Here is a 25088-nt window from a genome sequence, read left to right on the forward strand (position 1 = left end):
TTCCCAAGGATGGAAGGAGATGCAGAATGAGTCAGCTGGCTTGCATCGACTTGGTCATTCTCCCATTAAGAAGAGATCATCAATGTTAAAATCCAACATGATACACCAAAGCTGGTATAGCACCAAGCCTCTGAATTCTGAAAACAACTGCTCTGGCCGCACGGTGAGACCAGTTGTTGCAGACTGGGAAAATAGGAGCATTTCCATCTTCCTCACTGTACACTATGGGGTGCCTGGGTGGCTCTAATCCATTCCTCCCAAGTCCCCAGACATCACTTTCTTTAACAAAGAAACAAAATACCGAATGCTTTCTGACCTGTGTATGATGCAGGCCGAGTTATAGCTTTCCCCTGGCACCTCTCACTGAAAGTGAAATTCCTTTAAAGTTGAGAAATTCATTGCAGTATTTTATGGTATTGATTTATTTTAAACTTGGTTGGCAGTTTTAAGGCCTGCCATACCTCTGAGCCCCAGAAATGCTGGAGCAGGTCTCCATTTCCTCTGATTTCATAATACCAGAGGACTCACTAGTGGAAATGAAAACAGAGGCTAGGAGCTTGTGTTCTGCCCTAGTTTAGGGAGACAGAAACCTGGACACTCTTCCCCAAGCCTGGGCCCACAGCCCATCTCTACACTCAGAACAGCCACCTCTTCCTGCAGCCGAACAAAGCCACAGGATGCACCCTGAAACATGACCTCCTCACATCTCACCTGGCAATTCCAAGGCACCAGCAAGCCTCCTTCAGAATCCAGCCCTAAATCCTACCTCCTCCAAAGGCTTCCCTCTGTTGACCTGGCCCCAGAATTTTTCACCCTGGGGCTGCAGGCAGGCCCATCTATCACAGCAGCAAGCTGATGTCCTCCCTTGTATTAGTCAAGATTCAATGAGGGGGCTGAAGATCTGTCAGCGAGAAACACAGCAACTCCTGCCACCTTGCTTTGGTTCCCCATCAACCTTAAAAGCTCTTCCTTGAGCAGGACGTGGTGGCACATGGCTATAACCCCAGCAGCTCTGGGGGCTGAGGCAGGATAGCAAGTTCAAAGCCAGCCTCAGTAAGGCCCTGTCTCAAAATAAAAAAAATATAAAGTGCTGGTGATGTGGTTAAGTTCCTCTGGGGTCAATTCTCCGATACTAAAACCTCTTCGTTGGAAAAGGCTTCTGCCTGAGGACCAGAGACAACTAAGATGGCTTCTGCTCATGAGCCCCTTCCTCATGACTGAGTGGCAGGAGGTCCTATACTTTCATCATTCCCTGAATGCCTCATGCTTTCCTCCAGAGCTGGGAGTGTGCTTTGGTACCTATTGGTCATTTTTGACCTCTGTCTGCCTGTGTGTTTTCTCCCTTCTCTGCTGCCGGAACCTTGGCTGTGTGGGTGCCTCACTGTCCCAGCTCTGCATCCCCCGCCAATGTCTGGGGCTTCATTTGCAGGCTCACCTCCCCTGAAGGAATGGCTGGTGGTCTTGCAGTGTGCCTGGCTATCATCAGCTGTCAGACTATAGAGGACACCCACAGCAGCCTGTGCACTAGGCCTACAGGGCTGTCAGTGGGTTCACCATCTGCCTCTGTACAAACCCATCACAAGTGCTCTCCAAGAGACTGCTGGAGGCAAAAAGGAAGAATGGAATCTCTAGTCAGATATACCTAGCATCAAATCCTGACTCTCGAAACCCTAAGAAAGTGACTCTTGGCTTCCATATCTGCAGAATGAGAGCAAATAACAGAACAGTTAGGCAGATGGTAGGCGATAACAAGAGTACAGTGCTGAGTTTAACGAGTGCGGTAGATTAAAAAAAAAAAAATCAGGGCTACTGCCCCCACGAGTCAGGGGACCCTTGAAGCAGGCTTTGGTAACCAGAAGTGGGGAGTGTCTCTGGGTCCCTGGGGTGAGAGGAAGTGGGAGATAAAGGCGCCCTGAACCTCCAGGCAACTCTGCTCATAGTTGGATGATTCCATGCCCTCTGCCTTGCCCACAGGGATGCAGTCTCGGCGGTGTGGAGCCAAGGATGCCAGGGAGAGAGAATGTGAGCAGCATCTGGGCTTTGCTGTCAACAGCCCAGGGGCAGGCCTGTCCCCTCCCAGATGCTTTCATGTCCTGCAGAGCTTCAAGGGACAGATGATCCCCAGGGGCCAGCAGCCCCATTACATAACTGACAGCTCAGCTTCTTCCTGTTGATGCAGCAGCAACCATCAAGAGACAGCATCAGCGGCCCCGGGAGAGCTGCCTGGGCCTATGGACACACCAGCCCTCCCACCTGGAGAGCGAGACTCCAAACACTACTAGACACAACCCCAGGGATCCGTCTCTGTAAAACACCAGTAAAGACAAGACCCCAAGGGACCAGCCTTCACCAAGGTCTTCACAGTTGCAGGATGAGCTTCAACTTCCTGGGAGAAGAGAAAACCAAACACTGTCTTGTCTCAGTCCCTCTCCCCTGGCACAGCTGTGTGAAGTGCTAGTGAGACAGGGTCAGGTAAAGCTGTGACCTCCACTGTAGAGACAGGGCTTCAAAAGAGATCAGGGAATAAAGGCTCAGAAGTTCTATATAGGCCTGGATCAGAGAACTGATAATCAATAGATATGTAACCCCCTGACCTCCAAAGGATCTCTCTACTTTAAATAAAGCCACTGTTCTTAAGGGTCTAATAATCTACTTTAGGGCACAGGGTGGCATGTCCCTCCTGCCACCCTTCCCCCCAGGCAATTCAAGACTAAGCTGGGATTAGCTTCTGGGGCCTACAGTCACTCACTGACCGAGGCTTCTTGTAGCTACACCTTTCCTGGAAGCTTGCTGGCTGATGCGTTCCTTCAGGCTACCTGGTGGCTTAGCAACAGATTGAACCTTCTAAGTAGAAGAAACTACCTCCTGCAGGAAACCTACTAAGTGCCAGTGCCTCACATCTCTGTCACTCATCTCAGAATATCCGGAGCTGGGTGTGCAGGGAATTCAGTCTAGTTGATGCTCAACTCTTTATGAATTCAATCACGAAACATTTAAAATTTATACATGATTTAGGAATTCAATGAGGGACTCAAATTCAGCCAAGGACTCAGACTTGGGTTCCAGTCTAGGCTTTGCCTCTTCGTAGTTATGTGACCTATGACAAGATATTATGCTCGATTTCTTCCTGTAATGCTAGACAAATACCAAGATCACACATGAAGCAAAGAATATTTTCTATGACCCTTCAGGTCACATGAACATCTGATTTCCTTCGGCAGCTCTTAGCTGCCTACTCCAAATAGATGTCATTGAGGGCTTGGATTCAAAAGGCCTTAGTAACGGGAGGTTTGTATACTGGACAGCAGACTTGGCCATGAACGCAGTGTCCCTCATCCCACAACATCCTCCCTAGTAACATGCAGGCGGTGGCACCTGGAAGATCAGTTTGGCTGGCTTCCGGATTGGGGTAAGGCTTGTGGCTGGCTGGTGAGATCCATTAGGAATTATTAAATGTCATCCAAAAGGGAGAGATAGGACCTATCATTACATAGTAGTTAAAAATAGATACAATATTTTGGAACAAGTAATTGGACACGGTGGCCCTGAATACAGCTTTGTCCTAAAAGAAAAGTTCTTCAGTAATCCCCAGAAGCAAGGCTACTAAACATCAGGGCCTTCTGAGGGGAATGGAGTGTTTCCACCTCAGGCCACAGTGCTTATCCAGAAACCTACTGCATAGCACTTAACCTACACGTTTTATAGACAATTCTGTCACAACTCTTGTGACTCCAACAATCTCCATAAGATAAACATGACCAATTCTATTTTAGGGATGATAAAACCAAGACCCAGAGAGGTAAAAGAACTTGCCTGAGGCTACACAGTCAGTAAACCACAGAAATAAGACTCAATCCTATACTGTCCCAAGTCAACCCAATCCTTTCAAGGAAAACGCAAGTTTTCAATCCTTTTTGTGAAAAGCTATAATCATTTATCCATGACTAAAATGTCACTCTGAAATCTGCAATCTTAGGCTGCTGAGGTGTTCTTCATGTCAATACTGGGGTCAAGTGTCCTTAATATATGCAGCTAGTTTGAACTGTGACAAGTCCAACAGGAAAGTTGGCTAGGAAATCAGGACAGACAAGTTCTGTCCCTTCTTTGGGGACCTTGCATAGTCTCCTTATTTCTAGTTTTCTAGCTACCACCCACCTCCTGGCTCCTATTCATAGCAAAATTCCCCAGAAAAAGCCATCTTTATTAATGGTTCTCTGGTTTGTCTGTGCAGCTGAGCCTTTAAAAATAATAACAGGACATTTCTGGCTTTGTTCACTTGGTCTCCTAGGTGTACAATGAGGTTGTCCAGAAGTTGCATGAGAAGCAATGTCACACTACAATTATATTGTAGAAGCCAATGTGAATCTAGTTTTTTTTTTTTTTTTTTTTGTGTGTGTGTGTGGTGCTGGGGATTGAACCCAGGGCCCTGTGCTTGCAAGGCAGGTGGCACTCTACCAACTGAGCTCATATCCCCAGCCCTCCAGCTGACTACTAAGGCAGACATTAAAGAGAATTGCAGACACATAAAAGTATCTTACTACTTACTAAATGTTTCTGAAAATGTTTTTCATAAAATATTAGCTATGATGTTATTTATTCATTCAAGGGTGACATTTAATAACATTTCTCAGTTTTAATTTTTAACAAATATCCACTCGTAATTCCAAACAAAAGTTCCCTGGAGCCTACTCCCTAAACTTTGAGAGTAACTGATCAATTTTCTATCTCCAAACCCTCTCATGCCTGCTCAAATCTACTCTAGTTAGGGGTCAGAATTATTCCACCAAAACTGACCAAGATCACCAATGGCTTCCTGTTTGCCATTGGTTTTAACCAATGGCCACTATTTAGAGTAGTCCTCCGGACTCCTCTCCCGAACTCCAGAGTTGGCCAACTCCCTACTCTACGTCAGTACTTGAATTCTAAAATGGTGTGCCAAGCTGCGGAGGACTAAACCCAACTTTCTCCATCCAAACCCATTTCCCCAATGTCTCCCCAATTCCCTTGATGGCAACTCTATCCTTCTAACTACTTAGGCCTAAACCTTGGAGCCATCCTTAATTCCTTCTCTCAGACCTCATATCCAATCACAGGAAATCTTGTTAGTTCTGACTTCAAAATAGACCCCAAATCCAATCATCCCCTCCTGGCCTCCACTGTTGCAGGCTGCCATCATCTCTTACCTGGATTGCAGGGGACTATCCTTTCATCCTCTCACTTGCTCCCCCCATGGCTTATTTTTAGCACAGCGAAATACTCTTTTTCAAAAGATGAGGCATCATACAGCAACACACCCCAACAGCTTTCCATTTCACCCACACCAAAAGCAAAAATGTCTATCATGGCCTTCAAGGCCTCCGCTGTTTGACTCCTAGCTACCTCTGCATCTTCTTTTCCAATCCTTGCTTCTTGGCTACCATCTGGCTGCCAGGTCTTTATACTGGCTGTAGTCTTTCTGTCTGGGATGCTCAAGAAATCCAATTCCCTCCTTCAACTCCCAACCTTTGCTCAAAGGTCACTGTCTCAAGGAGACTCACCTTGACATTCCACCCACCTCCCAACATTCTCTTTCCCTCCTCCACTGCTGCCTTCTTCAGATGACCTGTATTTACTGCATGTTTTCTCAGCAAAATATAAACTCAACTGTAAAAATGTATTCTGTACACCAAAGTACTGTCTGTGCCTGAAATGATATCTGGCGATAGTTTCCTAATAAATACAGAGTGAATAAAATCAGTTTTTCAGGTGGGGCCCTGAATTCAATGTTTTCAGCTCAAGCCTGATTCTCTAACCAGCCAGATCCAGTTCATCTATGGGTCAACGAATGGGAAGCTTCTAGCACCATAGTTCAGCTCTAGTCACACAGACTTAGGCGTAGCCCACAGTTCCAAGTGCCCGGCTAGCAAAGGGAAAGTCAGGCCAGTGAAACTGGCACCACCAGTATAGTACTAATTAGCTGTGAGAACCTCAAAGTGGGGCTGGGGATGGCTCAAGTGGTAGCGTGCTCGCCTGGCATGTGCGGGGAGCTGGGGTTCGATCCTCAGCACCACATAAAAATAAAATAAAGATGTTATGTCCACCGAAAACTTAAAAAAAAAAAAAAAAAGAACCTCAAAATGAACTGACCAAATGGCTGGCCTGGGATACTCACCTGTAAACAAGTTCTGAACCTTTTCCCCTCTTCTCAAGGTTACCTTTCTTTCTTGATGAGGGAATCACTCCTAAATAGGAGTGAAAACTTTGCCTTTGCCCTGTAAAGCAGCTCGAGTCCCAAGTGTGGATAACCAAAGGGGAACACTGATCTCAATTAGCTGTGACAACCTCACAATCCTAACCCAAATTTAGGTCCCACTTCCAGTGACAGTGTTCCTCCTATACAAGGGCAAACTAAGAATTCTAAGAGGGCTTTCAAAAGCAGAAAAAAAACCGAGATGTAAAATATAAACTCAATGATGAGGAGATGCTCAGACCAGCATGGAGTGCAAAGAGCACTCCATGGGAAGTGACAGCATGAAATGCAGTTCAAACACTGGCTGGCAAGCCCCCGGTCTCCAATATAGCATGACCATGGGCCTCACTTTGGGAATGCAACCCTCTCACTCGATGAGCCACAGACAAATTAGCCTGGCACTCTGAGGATGGAAGCATTAAACCTAGGTACTTGCTCAAAAATATATTCACTGATGTTAACCAGTTCCTTTTAGTTCAAACCAATTCCACCTAGAAATCAGGTGGAAGAGGACAGGAAAGAAGAGAGTAGGACTGACTCGGCTGACGGAGGCCTGGGCTGAGTGGTTCGGAGGCTCCTTCCTTGTGACCCACTGGGACTAGCACTAGCCCCCATCACCTCATCGCCAAGCTCGTCCGGGACAGCTTATTTCCACACTGACTTTAAAGGGGGAGAAAGTGGGGCTGCTCGAGTAGCACGTCCCTGCTGTAAACTTAGTAGGATCTTAGATAACCACTTAACCCCTTGCACGGTTGTCAAAGTGAAGTGAAATGGCACATGAATATGTCCCCCTCATAGAGGTCAATTTCTGATCTACTTCCCCTGCCAGCTCCTCAAGACTCTAGTCTGGGCACACAACTTTGGACTTTCTACCTGTTAACCTCCGTCACAGGTTCCCTCTCCTGGCAGGTCCCTGTTCTTCCTCACTAACCAAAATTATTCTTGTCTCTCTCATGTGCCAGGATCTCTCTGGCACCAGGTCCTTTGCAGAAACTGATCCTTCCACCTGGGATCCTCCCTGCTACCCCCAATTCCCTATTCTTGCCTCTTAGAGGTCAACTGCCCTTAATGCTTCCTGCATTCACTACCAACAACTATGACAAATACTGATCAATGCTTTGCTCCTTACTTAAAGTTGTATGAAGGTAGGAAAGTTTGATTTTGCTTATCATGTTACTCCAGAGCCAGCACAGCATCAACAAATGAACCCACAGTAATTCTGCTGAACAAGAAAGGGACTTCCAGCAGGGTGAACGCCTATAATCCCAGTGATTAGGAGAAGCCAGGAGGATCTCGAGTTCAAAGCCAGCCTCAGCAAATAAGCAGGGTTCTAAGCAACTCACTGAGACCCTGTCTCTAAATAAAAACGGCTGGGGATGTGGCTCAATGTAGGGAGACCCTGGGCTCAGTCCCTGGTATGAAAATAAAGAGACTATTCATTACTATGTTCTTTATAGTGTCTAAAATGGAGACACTATTTTTTATCTAAAGTCGGAGAATGGTTAAATTATGGTCTATATAATGTACTGTCATAAGATCACTGAAAACCACATATTTCAAGTATGATGAGGAGATGCTCAGACCAGCATGGAATGCAAAGGGCAGAAGATCAATTAGTCTTCACTGGTTAGAAGACCAGTGAGAAGAGCAGTTAGGTAACCTGTGACCACAATCAGATCTAAACACTGGAGAACTGGATGTGTGAACTGGAGGGTTAGGATTAGGCCATGCTTATTTCCTGAAGTATTATAGCTCTTTTGCATTTATTACTTGATGGGGTGTTCCTGAAGAACATATAAAATTCAACCCCACAACATCCTCAAGAGACTTCCCTATGCTTCCCAATTCGTCTCCAACAATCCCACCTATCTCTTCATCAAGACTTGCGGGGAGATAACAAGCCCTTACTTCTCACCAACCCTTCATTTCTCCCCCCAATTCTCCAGAGCCCACCCAGGGCCCAGGATGACAAGAGAGCACTCACCTAGTTTAAAAACACCCAAGATGTTCAGCCCTGAATTTTAAGCAGCACATGTGACCTGGTCCATTCTGGTTTCAAGTTCAAAGGCATCAGGCCGGTCCTGTGGGTTAGCAGCTAACATATCTTTCAAGAGCTGCTTGATCCCCTCAGACATGGAAGTCCTACGTTTCTGGGGGATGTGCAACTCCATCTTTGGGTTTTCTAGCAGCGCCTCACCGACAGGGACGATCTCAGTGCCCTGTTTAATGTAGGTCCCCAGGAGCTCCTTCTTGGTCTCAGAGTCAATGAAAGTGATTCTTTCTATCATTGCCCAGATGATAATGCCTAGGGCAAAGATGTCCGCCTTGGCCGTGTAGTGTCCCTCCCAGACTTCAGGGGCCATGTAGAAGTCTGAGCCACAGGCTGAGGACAGCCAGTATTTATTCACATTCACATTTTTGTTGTCTTGATTGCCCTCTTTGCCTCGAGGTGCCAGCCCAGCACAGACCTTGCTCAGTCCAAAGTCCGCCACCTTGAGGATGGGGGTGCCAGAGCGCTCTGTGATGAGGATGTTGTCTGGTTTTAGGTCCCTGTGCACGATGTGGTTTTTGTGCAGGAAGGCAATGGCGCTCGTGAGCTGTAGCATGAAGCTTTTGTTGGTGGCTGGGTCCGGCCTCCGAGACAGAACGTATTGATTCAGGTCTCCACCTTCACAGAACTCCATGACAAACCAGAGATAGCAGGGCTCCTCGGCACAGCCCAAGATCCTCTCTCCTAAACCAAAGGACAGGAAAGAGCGTGAGATGGACATGTTCACATCACTTTGGAACCAAAGAATGCACTACGTTAAAGTTAAGAGAGACAGTGTGACAAATAGCTCCTCCAATTCTCCAACTGTTGGCACCAAGCCAACTCTAGACATTGAGGAGTGTTTCTACCCACACAGGGCAAGTCTAGGGATGGCACAGGGAGCAGGGACAGGTGTCAAGCACCTGGGGTGTGGAGGCCTGGGTAGGAGCTCAGTCAGGTTCACTGCTACATGGTTGATTGGGAAGCCATTTTTTCCTTCACTCTTTCTGAACAGGGAGCATCATGCATTCATACCTCCCAGGGCTGCTGGGAAGAGGAGACAAGGTAAAGCACGGGAGCAGGCTACAGAGCATTCGTTCCCTGCTTCTATCATCACTGTTACTCCACACCAGGCAAATGCCCCTCCCTTCTTTGTGTGAGGACTCTATTGTTGTAGGGAGAATGGCACAATATTTCAGAAGCCCCTTCCAGCCCAGCAGTGTCTTCTGCTAGCCCCGTACACCTAGTACAAATCAGGAAGGCAACACGTGCCTGGCTCTTCAAAGCCGAGTTTCAAGGAGGCAGGTACCCAGGACAGCAACCACTGGAAGCTGTGAGTCAGCAGAAGGTCAACCCCATCAACAATGGAGAGGGCAGGCCTTGCCAGAGGTGAAGGAGTCAGAAGGGACAGGACCCCAATTACCCTTTAAAGGTCAGACAGTGGATCAGAAGAGGAAGTAAGAAGGTAACTATGCTGAGAGGGCACAGACAATGGACACAGAAATGAACCACAGGAGGGGGTAAACAAGTCCCAGTATGATGTAGCCATCCTCCCAATGACAGGAGCTGCACCTCCTCTGCCAGAGGCTGCTTTTCACGCCACCCCAGACAGCCCCGACATTACCAGACATAACCAAGGCACGTGGCCTACCAAGGCCAGAGGTCTGGAGTTCCAGGTTGAACCTTGGTTATTTGACAAAAGCTTTAGGTTTTGACCCTAACATACCTCACTTTCCCTACAATTATATAATTTATTTGTTTATATTACTCATAAAGTAATACAGGTAGTGCCAGTCTAGGGCAGGTGGCTTCCTTTTTTTTAAATATCAGTTGTTTCCCTCTCATAATCCTCTTTCTAGGTCACTGGCAAGCAGGCTGAGGCTCTCTACCTAAAAACACTGCAAAATGAAGCAGTGTTTGGACCTGAAGCCCCAATCCATCTAGACTCTGGAGAAAGAAAGCAAAAGAAGAGTATGGTTTCCTGGTGGTACAGCCAGAAAGGAGAAGATTAAAAGGTCATCAGATTCCTTTTGCAAAGGCCACATCAGAAAACAGTGAAACTTCTGGTGGGGGAATGAAGGGTGGGGAATGATGATTATTTTATATACAAAGTTGGTAACTATGGCAACTGATGGGGAAAAAAGAAAACAAGTCTACCAAACAGACCATAATGTCGGTCTAGGTTACAAGAATCTGGGGAAAGAAAAGTGTGTGGGGGGGGGGGGCTCAAAAAAGTGCCTGAAGTTAGTGTGTAGGTGGGGCAGATGGGACCCCTGGACTGAGGGCCCTGCTCTAAGGAGTGAGCCAACCTCAAGAGATGCTGAAGGAGGGGCTGCGTGTGGGGAAGGGAAACGTTGGACATTCAGGAGCCGAAATGGCATCCATGACAGAATGGAAAACCTGGGAGCCCAGCTACTTGTCCCAGAGACAGAACTACTCTGAACACGCAAGGGCCTTGGGTTTATTTCAGAAGCTGGAGCCCCACAGCTGCCCACCAGAAGAACGAAAGAGGTTAGAATTCCAGCCCTCATTTCAGGCAGAGTGCCTGCCTGGGCCTCCTGGCTACTTATGACCAGAGGGAAGCAGGGGACACGGACGGCACCCCTCGCGTGGTGCATTTCTATGGTGAAGCAAGCCAGGGTGACGGCACCCCACACGTGGTGCATTTCTGTGGTGAAGCACGTCTGGGTGCAGACCCCAACTCTACCCACTGGCTCGCTAGGTGGACTTTTAGTTTAAGGGAAAAGTGAGGTAAAGAAAATGGCTAGAGGGGCTGGGGATGTGGCTCAAGCGGTAGCGCGCTCGCCTGGCATGCGCCGGGCGCTGGGTTCGATCCTCAGCACCACATAAGAATAAAGATGTTGTGTCCACCGAAAACTGAAAAATATTAAAAAATTCTCTCTCCTCTCTCTTTAAAAAAAAAAAAAAAAAAGAAGAAGAAGAAAGAAAGAAAATGGCTAGAAACCTGGTCTCTGAACCTGAGTGTCAAGTCTTTTTTGGTGGCTCTGTCTTCTCATCGATCAAACTGAGAATTCACCTATAGTGCACAATTGACACGAATAAAGTCACAGATCATATGAAATACATTTTGCAGAGGATAAAGACACTTTGAAGGAATCACTCACTGACCATCACTAACCTCCTCCTTGCCACCCACCCCAACCAGGGCCTTGGAAGTCATGATTTCAATAATCTCAGGGTTCTAAGCCACAAAATAAAGTTCTCACATGTTAGGTAGAAGACCAGAAGTGAATAATTCCATCATATTTCTTGGGGGGGGGGGGGGTAAACAACTGAGATCTATGTGCTAACTAGTTCAGGCTGCTTTTATTTGGGATGACCCCTGTACCTAAAAAGACCCCCATCTCTGTCAAATGTATGCCAGAATTGCTAACTACAGCCACCAAACAAGCCTTCAGAACCAAGTCCTTAAGATATAAGTGAATGTGCACCTTAAGGACAGCCCAAAAACCATTCTACACTTGCCTGACTTACCAGGGAATCTCTCTCTCTGGCCAGCCAAGGCCCTAGTTTATTTTAATTTTTATTAAATTAGACCAGATAAAGGAACAACCTGTGGCTCAACTTATATTCAGCCATGAGAAATGCTAGCTCATTTTGCAAATGCTGAGGTAGGGGGTTAGATTTCTTAGTTCTCCAACCTCCCAGAGGGACCTACAGTCATTTACCAAATGTGCACTGGAAAAGAGAAAATTGTCAAGCTATCGGGGATTACTGAACACTGATTCTGAAATGACACCAATTCCAAAAGACCAAAATGGTGCAGTGGTCCATCAGTCAGAGCAGGGACTGATGGAGGTCAGGTGATCAATGAAATTTTAGTTCAGGATATCTCAGAGTCTAGTGGGTCCGCATCCTCACCTGCGGTTATTTTCCCAGATTCAAGATGGACAATTGGAATAGGTAACTCTTATAATGCATGGCCAGCCTGGCAACTTAGTGAGACTCTGTCTCTGAAATTTTTAAAAATTTAAGAAAGGGCTGGGGAGGCAGCTCAATGGTAGAGTGCCCCTGGGTTCAATCCTTAGTACTAGGGCAGTGGGGAGGGGGAGGGAGAATTAAGAGTTAAAAATTGAGCTTCTGCTGGGCATGGTGGCTCATGCTGTAATCCCAGCAGCTCAGGAGGCTGAGGCAGGAGGATAAGAAGTTCAAAGCCAGCCTCAGCAACAGTGAGGCACTGACTCTAAATAAAATACAAAATAGGGCTGGGGATGTGGCTCAGTGGTCAAGTGCCCCTGAGTTCAATCCCTAGTACAAAAAAAGAAAAAGTTGAGCTTCCTTTCTAGAGAGGGAGAAAACATTTGAGAATGTTACATTGTAAGTAACAAGAATTTGAGGAAATGAACCTGAGTACTCACTGGGTTTCAGACACTATTTTACAATGTCATTACATGAGCCACCTCATCTCACTGAGTACTGCACATTTTCTAGGTGGGGAAATAAAGGGTGAGAAAGGCTAAGTACCTGCTCAAGAGCACTACCGGGAGTGGCTGGGTAGGATCTGAGCCTCCACAGCCAAGTCCATCTAATAGGTAAGGCTGTCTCCCAGTTTGCAGAGAACCAAGTCATGTACTTTGATTAAAGAGGCAGGCTCACCTTTGGGATAGTTCCCTCAAGTCTGATGGCAGCTGGCCACAAAATAATTTTATATTTCAAAACATTCTACATCATAGTTCATAAGAAGATAGAGAAAACACTAAGACAAACCAAAGCAGGTGCAAATAAATTAGTAAAATCTTTCAATAAAATGAGGCCTGCGTGGCCGGGTACAGTGGCGTATGCCTATAATCCCAGCAGCTTGGGAGGCTGAGACAGGAGATCACAAGTTTAAAGCCAGCCTCAGCAAAAGCGAGCTGCTAAGCAACTCAGTGACACCCCGTTTCTAAATTAAATACAAAACAGGGGTGGGGACATGCCTCAGTGGTCAAGTGCCCCTGAGTTCAATCCCCAGTATCCCCCTGCAAAAAAAAAAAAAAAAAAGTGGCCTGTTTACTGAGAAACTTGGGCCAGCAGGCTCCACGTGAGGACAGCAGTGTGAGCTTTGGAAAAGCAAGCACCTCCTAAAAAGAGATACAAAACACCCTGGAGTTTATAAGCCAATTCCCAAGGCACCTCCAGAGGCAGGATGTCCAGTTTCTCATCTATTCCATTCAAACATTTCCTGAGCACACATGGCTTATCAGGCCCGAGATGAGAGACAGTTAAGATGCAGTCTCGGCCCCTACAAAGGCTGCTGGCTGGGAGAAGCACGATGTCTACAACTATAAGAACCAGCAAGGCCCAGTTCTGCCTGAGGAGTGGGGACAGAAAGGGAGAGAAAGGCAGGCTGAGAACAACTAAAGAGACTCTTCAGCTGTCTTCCAGGATGAAGTCCAAGGAAGGGACACAGCTAGGGACACAGGAGTCCAGAGAGTCAGAAGAGCGCAGTGTTGGGCAGATGGAGATGCCAAGAAACAGGAAGTGAATCAAAAGTCTCAATCTATTTTAGAAAAATATATTGCTCACTGAGTCTAAGAAGTCATCAATTTTAGATATGCCACTTAAGCCCTTCCAGGCTGTTGACAACATTATGACATACCATGGACTAAGTCAACTTTTCATTTCAAAGATGGTAACAAACGTGAAGAGGAGTCTCCGACTTAGATACAATGGAACAAGTTCTCTCCGGAGGCATGAGGGCTAGAGATGGAAGATAGGTGAGCAGTCAGGAGGTTCTCCAACCAGAACTGAGGGCAGGCAAGAGAGAAGGAACGAAGGGCTATGAGAGAGATTTGGAGGTTTAGGATCAACAGAATTTAGTTATTCATCTCATTTGATGGAAAAAAGAGTATTCTGGCCAATCCTCTCTTCCTACTCCACACTCCCATATATTCTGAGTTACACGCCTCTTTATAGGTGAGGAAACTAAGGCTCAAAAAATAAGCAACTTGCCCATCTATGGTCCCATGACTGGTGAGGGGCAGGACCTAGTTTCCACAGCGTAGACCTTCAGGGTGCTCTACTATTGTCTCTTAGTGCCCCAGAAGAATCTCATACCTGGGCATTCCGATTCCCCTGCTGGCACAAGCTCCTAGGTAGACTCATGCATGCACAGAGGAATCTGATGTCCATCAAGGCCCTAGTGTTGATGGTCCAAATAGCAACATGAAGATTCTCTTTAGGGGACAATTATGATCTTGACCTAAATGTGTTGGAATGATAGCAATTTGGTAGAATGTATCACAAGTATTAAAAATGCTTAATCTATTTGATATAAAAATCCCCTTCTAAAGCCAGGCACACTGATGCACCCCTGCAATCCCAGAAGCTTGGGAGGCTGTAGCAAAAAAAAGGATTGCAAGTTCAAAGCCAGACTCAGCAACATGAGGCAGTCAGCAACTAAGTGAGACCCTTAGTTGCTGTAAAAAAAAAAAAAATTACAAAATAGGGCTGGGGATGTGGCTCAGTGGTCAAGTGACCCCGAGTTCAATCCCTGGAACCCAGCCCGCCATCATTCTAGCCAGACACACTGTGCACCTCTGAGATTCCAGAGACTCAGTAGACTGAGGCACGTTTGGGGCCAGACTTGGCCACTTAATGAGACCCTATCTCAAAAGTAAGAAAAGGGGCTGGGGATGTAGCTCAGTAATAAAGCACACCATCAGTTCAATCCACAGTAGCAAAAATAAATAAGATTTCATTCTAGGAATTTATTCCAAAAGTACCCCCCCAAATTAAAACACAAAACAAAAAACTCCACCAACAACAAGACACCCTAAACACCAAGGACACCCGTTACTAGTAATCCATATAGCATAATAAAAGTAATCGAAAACAACTATATCTAAGAATGGTCACAGTTAATTATGGTATTTGCCACTTGGCTGAATGCTTTCAAGGGTCATGTTATATGTCAACAAAAACTTAAAGTCAAAAGAGAAAGTTATATAACACATCATAGGCGAGTTTTAATGTGAAGAGGAAAAAGGGGCAGACTATTATATAGTTATGTTTAAGAAAAAGATGTAGTTTGAGTAAGTTATGACAATCCTTGCTTTTGATTAAAATCTTAAAGTGATTCAGTTCAAGATCAGTCCTGACAAGCTGAAGGCAAGGACCCATCACATCTTCCCAAGAACAATGAGTATAGAAACCAATTCTGCTGCCCAATCTCAATGATTTAGGCTGTGCCATGACACTATAAAAACAGCTGGGTACCATGTCAACACCATGGGGTGTGCCAAAATTACTTCCTAAAATTAGTTAAATAGATCTGCTTTCAGTGGTTGCCAGGCAAGAATCAGTGTCCTACAGAGGCCAAGAATGAACCTGCAGGCCTGGTATCAACGGTTTTCCTCTGGCCCCTTCTTTCCAACTATGACCCAAGATCCTAAGACTCTGTTTCACTCTCCATAAACTGGGAAGAACACTGCCTCTGCTGGGCTGTTGTAAGGCTTGTGATATCTGGGGCACCTAGCATAGTGCCTAGACATTAGAGCAGACAACTTCTGGGTGTTGATTATTTTAAGGTCTCTGGACACCAGTGGTAGTCATCCCATATGACCACATTTGTCATAAATGGCATATCAAGACTGAAAAACTGGAGAGAACATCTGTTTACAAATCTAGAGCTCTATCCTTCACTAGGGTCATACTGGACAGGTTACTTGACATTGATGATTCTTGATTTTTCTCATTTGTAACATCAGGTTACAAAAACAATAATTTCTTAGGAGAGGATTAAATGAAAAAAATGAATATAAAAATACTGTGGGGAAGGGCTGGGGATGTGGCTCAAGCGGTAGCGCACTCGCCTGGCATGCGTGCGGCCCGGGTTTGATCCTCAGCACCACATACAAAGATGTTGTGTCCGCCAAAAACTAAAAAATATTAAAAAAATTCTCTCTCTTTAAAAAAAAAAAAAAAATACTGTGGGGACCTAGCCTTCATCACTTGAACATTACTGGGGGTCTGGTTAAACTGTGTACTCTACCAGCCAAGCAGAGTGGGAATAATCCACAATAGTCTTGGCTCAAGAATTTCTCCATTTGCCACATATCCAAGCCTCGGCTTCTGCAAGGGTCATTTCTGACCTTTACAATTCATCCCTCTTCCCTCAACTAGTCCACATCTCCAGCAGCTGGTTCCCTACAACACCTCAGAGGTTTCAGTGAAGTCACATCTGCTGTACCATAACCATCTCCTCCGTTAGTCTGAGCACTCATGGAGGAATGAAACCAAGTCCTAGGGTTCCCCCAATATACTGCGTGCCCATAATAGGTGTTCGATAATGGATAAAATTAACCAAGTAAAAATCATGAGCTGGAGAGGCTTTAAGAAAAAAAACAGGAAAAAAGTAGAAGTGAAGCTGAACAGTGAGACAGGATCTCAAGTCGACTTTCTATTTACCCTCACCCGACCCTTGTCTTCACAGTAATCGGGTGAAGTCTTTTCTTTCATTACTGTGAGGCTGAGGATCAGCAAGGGGGCCTACGAACAGCTACTCCCTCTTACCTATCCATTGTGAAACATGTCAAGAACAACCCACAACCAATCAGTGACAAGAGCCAATGGAAATAAGGATCTTTATACTTGAGTTTGCAGAACTGAAAAGTATATGGTGACAGGTGTTTGATTAGGATCAGATAGACCTCGTTCTGCCACAACCTCCTGTGAGAAGGTACCCATCATCTCATATCACCCATTTCCTATACCGACTGCCCCCTATATCAGCTCCTGGCAAGCTGACCCTTTAAAGAGTGATGGTCACGTACCTTCTGATTGTCTAGCTCATTGTAATAAATAAAATACCACCACCTGCGTTTCCACTAATTGACTTTAAGTCAAGTATACAAGGAGCAGGAGCCCATGTGTGGTAACTAAGGCATGCAGAATGTGTAAACTAAAGACAATTAGGTCAGGATCCAGAATTTGAGTCACTCAGGAGGGTTCCTAGTCTGAAGGATACAACCAAAGGCTAACTTCAAGGTGAAATGCTTTCTACTAGGAAGCTGGGCTCTCCTTGAGAGTTGGCACTATAAAAAGCCTTACCCAATGCAACCCCAATTAACCAAAGCTCTCAATTAAGTAAGAGTCATTTCTATCTCCTGGGGCTGGTACCTAAAAATTCCCAATGCACATAGAAATCAAGCAGTCAGTAGCAAAAGAGGATCCACGGTTGCCCCAAGACATTCAAGAACAGACCAGAGGCACATAAGAGTCCCTGGCAGCTGAGGCACATGGACAGACCAACAGAAATCAGCAGTGCCCCAAACACTGATGAATAAATAATTAAACAATAACCATTAGCTCCTAAGTATGATTATGCCCATTTAAAAAATGGCATTAAAAAAAAGAATAAAGAAAAAAAGAACAACTCAGAATTTAAGCCATTTGCCCCAGCTGTCAAGCCCATAGCAGTTAAAAAAGCAGACTCAAGTCAGAATGCCTGCGATGGAATCCTGGCTTGGTTACTTGCCTAGCTGTTTCACAGTGGACCATTTCATTAACCTCAGTTGCTTCACCTATAAAAGATAATCAGAGGGCTGGGGTTGGTGGCTCAGAGGTAGAGCACTCACCTGTCACATGTGAGACCCTGGGTTCGATCCTCAGCACCACATAAAAATAAATAAACAAAATAAAGATATTGTGCCCATGTATAACTAAAAAAATATTTAAAAAAAAAAAAAAAGATAATCAGAATGCTGACTTTAAAATATGGTTCTAAAGGCTAAATGAAGTTAACAGGTATAAAGCAGAGTACCAGGCACATATCAGCATAAGTTTTAGCTCATATTAACAGGGTGAAATCTGGACTAAAACTGGACTCCAAGTTCAGCATTCCATAAATCCCATTAACTTACAATACTACTTTTATCTGTCAGGGTAGCCAAAGATCACCTTCCAGCCCAGTTTACCTGGGGACTCTCTATAAACTGAAGGCCTAAGCAACAGTAGAGAATTCAGAACTGCTTTCCAGGAGCCTGGGCAAGGGGGCGGCCCTGCCCTGCTAAGCCCCCACGTTTCCCCAGACACTCAATAGTGTAAAAGAGCTCGCAGGCACCCCATCCATTTGAAGACCCTGGCCTCCCCCACACTAGTTCTTTGCTCAGCTACTTGTGTTCCCTGCTCCCCGACACCTCAAACTTAACTCCGAGAGAGAACCTGTTTTCCAGGCTGTCATCACTCATGACCCTGCATCATTCTGTCCATCTGGGCATGGGAGTGCTTCGTGGGGCAAGTTCTGTACACAGTCTCTTCTAGTATCACAGCCCAGACCACAGCAGCCATTCTGTTGGTAAGCAAGCAAGGCTACTTCCCAGCGGCCTAAGTTCCTACATCAAGCTACCTAAAGGAAACTCGAGTCATACACATGAAACAACTGGTAAAGCAGAAATAGATCTTTTAAAGTTGGGGATAAGCTCTTTTAAACTTCTAGTTTTATCAGTCTTGAGAGTTGGTCCTGATTTTACTTTATGTCTGGGAGGGAGCTGTTTGTCAGAAGGATTTAGAAGGACAGTTTCAGAGTTTGTGACAGACAGCCAGGCTTGCCTGCTGTCTTCTAAGTGGTAGTGATCTTGAACTTTGTTTTAGGTCCAATCAGGACAGGGTCATGTAGCAATAGAAAGCAGGGGAATAAAAGCAAATTGTGATGCCTTAACTCCTCTTTTATGTGAAAAGTACTTCAAAGCTAAACAAAGACACAGATACCAACTCATCACCCAAGTAATTTATAGGACTGTTTTAAAAATTTTTAAAAAGTCCCCTTTTAAAAGGCTGGTTTCAGTGCTGCCACTAACTCATTTTTGGCAAGCCCCGTTCCTTTCTGAGCTTCAGTTTCCTTCCTTGTGAAACTCAGGCCAGATCAGACATAAGACTTCTGACTCTATAGCTTCTGTTTTTACATAGTGCTTCTGGGTAGAACTTGGTTTGTCCTTACTCAGAAAGGAAAGATGTGAGCACAGAGTTTACCAAAGCAGGATAGGGAGAAGACCAAGAACACTGTAAAAAATTTCCTTCTTTCTTAGTTTTGGGTTATTTATACTTCAAATAATTTCTTGAGACTATAGACATGCCTTTGGTACATTCACTTGGCAGCTGAAGGGGGAAAAATAACCAATCTATTGGCCCAACAGTAAATTAGACTGCACTTGGTCTCTGCCTATCCTTAGCCCTTGAGTCCCTTTTCTCGAGCCCACCTTCTCCTCTAACTCCTAATTATCTCTAAATTCTATAATGATCTCTACAAAGCTAATGAGCTAACCTGCCATTTCGTCCAGTGATCTTGCTCACCATGCAAGTCTTCTACAGTCCTCCGACTTCACAATAAGTTAGCAAGATTATTTTGGGGGTGGGGTAGTTGTTGTACTATCCCTTCAAATACCACTGTAGGGGCCCAGTAAAAAAAATATGGGCACCAGCTTCCACTGAGACTTCAAGGCAGATTATCATACTTTGGTCTAATTTCAAAATCATTCTAGGGCTGGGGATGTGGCTCAAGCGGTAGCGCGCTCGCCTGGCATGTGTGCGGCCCGGGTTCGATCCTCAGCACCACATACAAAAACAAAGATGTTGTGTCCGCCGAAAACTGAAAAATAAATATTAAAAAATTCTCTTTGAAAAAAAAAAAATCATTCTAAATTGCAGGAGATGGAGCAGAGGGTGGCTGTGAAGGACTTTTCTGTTTAACAGAGTAGAAATTAGGTTATCTCTAGGATTCCCTCCAGTTCTGACATTACTAGACAGGATCGGCAGGCTGTAAACCCTGGACTCTGTATCAGATCATGACCACTAAATCTTGGAAGCTTGAGTCAGGAAAATTAACCTGGAGATATTTGGATCTTTGTTCTCCACTTTTAATATCACCCGTTTACTTGCAAAATTAACAGACAATAAAGATTGTTAGGGGCTGGGATTGTGGCTCAGCGGTAGAGCGATCCGCCTAGCACAGGCGGGACCCAGGTTCGATCCTCAGCACCACATAAAAATAAAGGCATTGTGTAGTGTCCATCTACACCTAAAAAATAAATATATAAAAACATTGTCATTTTCACAAGCTGAGCAAATTTCTTCACTGAGCCCAGAACACTGTAGAGAATCAAATATTTTGAAGACTCTAAATAAGTAAAAGGGAATATATCAAGTATGTGACCTAAAGCAAAATATTTCATTTCTCTAGTTTGAATTTCTCCTTATCTGGAGCACTTATTGCTATTCCCAGTTTACACAGCAATTCTATGACCTTAGGGATAAAGGCATGCTCCTCACAGGTTTTAGATAACTTGTCCCATGTCCTGTGCACTAGTTCAGTACTGAATATTAAGTCCAACCCCAAAGCCCATGGTATTAACTACTATTCTCTGCTGCTTCTGATCACTGTGGAATTCCTAAAAACTCTAGCTGTAAGGTAAATTTCAAAGTATTTATATTTTGGGAGAGTAAGCAAGGACTGTAAATTGAGGTTAAAGTTTTAAAATTGGCATCAGTGAAATAAAGGTAAGGGAGTGTTTGGCAACGCAAAATTCCCACATCTCACAACAGTCCTGAAGTATGAAATCCAGAACATTCATTAACCATGGTGAAAACACCTGAGAAAGGATGACTTAAAAATAAGTGACTGGGCTGGGGATAGAGCTCAGCTGGTAGAGTGCTTGCCTCACGTGCACAAGGCCCTGGGTTCAATCCCTAGCAACACACACACACACACACACACACACACACAGGAGATGAGCTCCTGGATCACAGGCAAAGAAGAAATATCCCGAGAGTCTTTTCAAAACAAAAGCATTCACTCTGGGGAAAAGGTGGGCTTTTCAGACTTAAAGGGGCAGGGACTGACATAAAGAAATAAGTCTATTTTGGAAAAGGGCCCCGGGTGATATGGTTTGACATCCAATCCATTGTCAAAACAACTAACTTGAAAACAGGACAAGGAATTCTCTTGGCATAGGCTAATGGGATTCTATAGTAAAATTGGGCAAATGCTCCAAAGGAAAAAAAGAAAAAGACTTTAGGAAACCAGCCTACCCCACCACAAATCCTACTTACTCTTAAAAGTTTGTTCTTAGGTAGAAAAGTAGTGTTACTCATTTTGAAAGGACTCAAGACCTTGAAAGACACGCTGGGTCCACATAAGTATGAGAGGTACATAAGAACAAGGAGTTATAGTCCAACTTCCCTTTCAAGCTGATTAACCTTAATCAAATTAAGTTCACCTCTAAGCCTTAATTTCTCTATTTATAGAAATGGGACAGAATTTACTTTAAACATTATTACCTAAAATCACTCAGTGCTCAGACCATCCCTGAGACAGATTAATCTTCCCCTTGATTCTTCAGTCTCAGTGAGTCTCTTCACACTTTTCTAGCCCACTGTTCCTTTTCCTCTATGAACAGATCCTGGTTACTTGTTCCCGGAGGGCTACAAGCTCTTTGGTCCCACAGAGCCTAATTTTCTTTATAAGTAAAATTACTTCCCAGTCAGATTCTGAGGTTAGGAAAAAGATTAAGAATGCAAAAAGGCGGGAAAGATGCCGGTGTCTTGTATCTGACAGTTCTAGGTCCCCCTATAGGAGTTAAAGTCTTCTGGGGCATGCAGACTAATAAGAGAAAATCAAGCCGGTTTCCTGACTACTCTGGGATGAAGGGCTGGCGGGGGGGTCTCTGAGGAAAACGCAGACTAGGAATGCAAGAGTTTGGGAGACAGAGCTGGAGGATGTCAACAAACCAGGAACTAGAGAGAGGGTGGATAAGAGAGTCTTTTTTGCTTTAGAAGGAAAAAAAAACCCTAGAGGGTGAGGGCGCTCCCTACACAGTTCTGCCAACAACTCAGAACAAGACCCCTACCCCTCCCCATCAGCTCTTATAGGTAGAAAACATTTAAAAAATAAAATGGGCACACTAAGTACCAAGATAATGGTCAGCGTTTAAATGAGCTTTTATTATGAAAATGCCAACTACCATAAGGGGCCCGAGGCTGATCTAGAGTACGGATAAGAGGGCCTCCCAATGCCTGGGCCTGGGAAAGGAGGGTGTGTCTGAGCCCAGGGTGACAGGACCAGGGCCTCGGGGGCCTGGGGACTGTGCGGCCGGGCGCTCCGGAGGGAGGGCAGGCGTCCCGGCCCTGCATGGGCCCGGGGTGTCCCTACCTTTGAGCGAGGTCTCCACCAGGCGCAGGTAGAGCTGCGAGCTCTTGTTGCCGTGACTCATGCGCTGGGCTAGCCCGTTGCGCTGCAGGACGCACTCCTCAAACTGCACGACATTCTGGTGGCGCCGCTTGAGGCTGGTCAGGGCCCAGAATTCGGCCAGCGCCAGCTCCACGTTCTCGGGGGCATCGCAGCGGATCTTCTTGACCGCCACCCGGGCCCCGCTGCGCCCGGCCACTGCCTCGTAAACCACGCCGTAGCTGCCGCGCCCGATCTCCGCCAACAGGCTGTAGCGCGGCCGCGCAGACCCGCCGCCGCCCTCGGGCCGCCGCCTCGCCAGGTAGGCCTCGCCCGGGACCTCGGCCGCCACCGGATCCATGGCCTGGGCCGCCGCCGCCGGCCTCAGCTTCGCGCTGGGCGCCCGCGGCACTGGGCTTCGCCTTTTCCGCTCCAGGCTTTGTGTACCTCTGCGGGCGCCGTCCTCCTCCCCCGTTTCCATGGCTGCAGGCGGCGGGGGGAGCAGCAACGGTGCTGCCCGGGACCCCCCTGCCTCATCCCTCCGTCCGGCCCCGGGACGCGGAGGAGCGGGACCTTGGATTGTGACCTGTGGGCGAAAGAATCAGTTAAACGATTAGGACGAGGCGGGGAGGCAAGGAGCGCAGGCCGCAGAGCGTCCCACCTCCTCCTCCACCGGCCGCCGCGGCCCCTTTAAGACAGAAGCCACCGCCGGGGATTGAACGGGGGAGGGGAGGGGAAAGCGGGAAAGACGGAACCACCAAGCAGTGGCTCAGAGGGTGAACCGGAAAGAAAAGCAAAAACTTTCCGCTTTTTCCGTTAAGTTATCGGGTAGGAATAGGAAAAAGAAGAACCAGCAGCCTCCACGATGTATGAAAAGCGCCTTCAATGAGGGATTCTGACTGTTCAAATATTCTTCCCTGATTGGTCTCCTTTGAGATCCCCCTCCCCGCCTCCTGCCTTGTGCGCTCCCGGGTGTAAACAGTCCATTGAATTAAGACCTAGCAGAGCCCAAAGGATCGACCCAAGTCCCCCAGGGCACCGGGTACAGGAAACGGACTAAAAGTTCGGCCTCTCGGAGTGCGACAAACCGAAGACCCCGTTTCCCGCCCCAGTCACCAAGGCAGCGGGCGGTAGCTCCAGAGCTGGCTCTCGCCTTTACTCCCCGGGCCCGACCTTACCTGGCCGGCACCGTTCCACTTCCGGGCGGCCCGCTTTCCCCCTGGAGCCCTTGCCTGGGGATGGTCCGTTCCGGGCCGGAGCTGCCTCCGGGACCTAGTTTCGCGGGAGGCGGTGGCCCGAGTGAGGCGTACGACAGATCTCACTGATGCGCCGGTGGTGGCAGGGGCGCTCGCGGGGGAGGCCCAGGCTTCCAGGTTCTCGTGCCTCTCCACGTGTTCGCGCCAGCTGAGCCCTTTACATAACCTCTTTATATAAGCTGCACCTCCTGCTGCCGCTCGGGTCAGTGGAGATTCCTGGTGGCCCATCCCCCGGGAGGCCAGCCGAGTTCTGCGCCGCCCAGGTCTTGGCAAGGTCGACGCAGCCGTCGCCACCCAGCGCACCCGGGGACGCTAAGCCGGGGCCCAATCACGGGCGAGAACACCCGACCTACAAAAAATACGCGCCAAATTCCGGCGATTCGCGGCGGCCTCCGGGACTACGCAGCCGCCTGCGCACCGCAACCGCCTCTCCTCTCCTCTCCTCTCGAGAACTGCGTGAGGACTAACCGCCCGCGGTTGGTGCCTAATAAATACTGATTGGATGATTGGATTCGTTAGTTTGATTGATTCCCAGCTCGGGCCTGGGAACCAACTGGGTTGGAATGCTCACTGTCACTCCTACTTACCAGCCCAGCGATCTCCAGCAAATCATTGCCCCACCCTGAACTTCAGTTTCCTCCTCAGCAAAATAAAATGGGCCTGCCTTCCCACCAAATGAAATGTGGTGGTTAATTGGGTGTGGGCCAGCAGTGCTGGATGGCAGCTCCATTTAGGCACAGGTTTTTAAATATTTTGATCACTGCTTTGTACCCCATTCTCTAGTAGGTGCCCCGTATTTGTTAGTTGAAACCTTCAGATATTTACCGAATGTGCTATGTACCATTTTAAATCTCGGAGAAAAGGTCAGAGACAGTCTCTGCCTTAATGGAAGTTCTTCACCACTGGAGGAGACAAACCACTTGGGTTATTTGGGGCAAGTTAATCAACCTCCTGTCTTTGCTTTTCATCTATAAGAGTTGGACGATTCAAAGTGCTTATCCCCTTAAAGCACCTAGAACAGGACAGGTCTTGAGCACAATAAAAATTAAGTATTAAACGCACAATGTAATATTGGCCAGTAATAAGCGTGACAGAGCTGTGGACAAGCCACTTCTGATAGTGTGTTCACTGAAAGGCTCTTTTATTTTTTGATAAAATTTCAAACATATTCATAAATTGTAAGACTAGTAAAGAACTCTCATATACTTTTCAACCAGAAGAATGTTGTTATAGTCTGCCATATTTGCATCCTGTATATAATACATCCTTTTTCTTTAAAACCAAGAGTTTCTGACATTATATTCCTTTATCCCTTTATAGTTTTTCTGTATTTCCTAAGAGCAAAGGCATTATCATACAATCTCAGTACAAAGATCAAAATCAGGAATTTTAACCAGAACCTTCTTTTATTTA

General features: G+C 46.3%; 1 protein-coding gene across 2 annotated transcripts in view; it reads right to left on the bottom strand.

Annotated features, from left to right (window-relative positions):
* Stk35 (serine/threonine kinase 35) overlaps window positions 1-23938 on the bottom strand; it is a 40926-nt gene extending 16988 nt beyond the window's left edge. For both annotated transcript variants that reach the window (XR_006849487.2, XM_046433428.2), the window contains exons 1-3: window positions 23598-23938; window positions 22405-23005; window positions 8214-8963 (exon numbers count right to left, since the gene is read on the bottom strand). Coding sequence is in view for 1 of the 2 variants with exons in the window: in XM_046433428.2 (XP_046289384.1) it covers window positions 8251-8963; window positions 22405-23005; window positions 23598-23903 (1620 nt within the window). In the remaining variant the exon portion in view is untranslated. The remainder of the gene's footprint in view (window positions 1-8213; window positions 8964-22404; window positions 23006-23597) is intronic.
* Between the last annotated feature and the right edge of the window lie 1150 nt (window positions 23939-25088).

Source organism: Marmota monax, unplaced genomic scaffold (genome assembly GCF_021218885.2).
Source record: "Marmota monax isolate L192 unplaced genomic scaffold, Marmota_monax_Labrador192_F-V1.1 WCK01_AAM20220418_F8-fsc00014, whole genome shotgun sequence".
NCBI lineage: Eukaryota > Metazoa > Chordata > Mammalia > Rodentia > Sciuridae > Marmota > Marmota monax.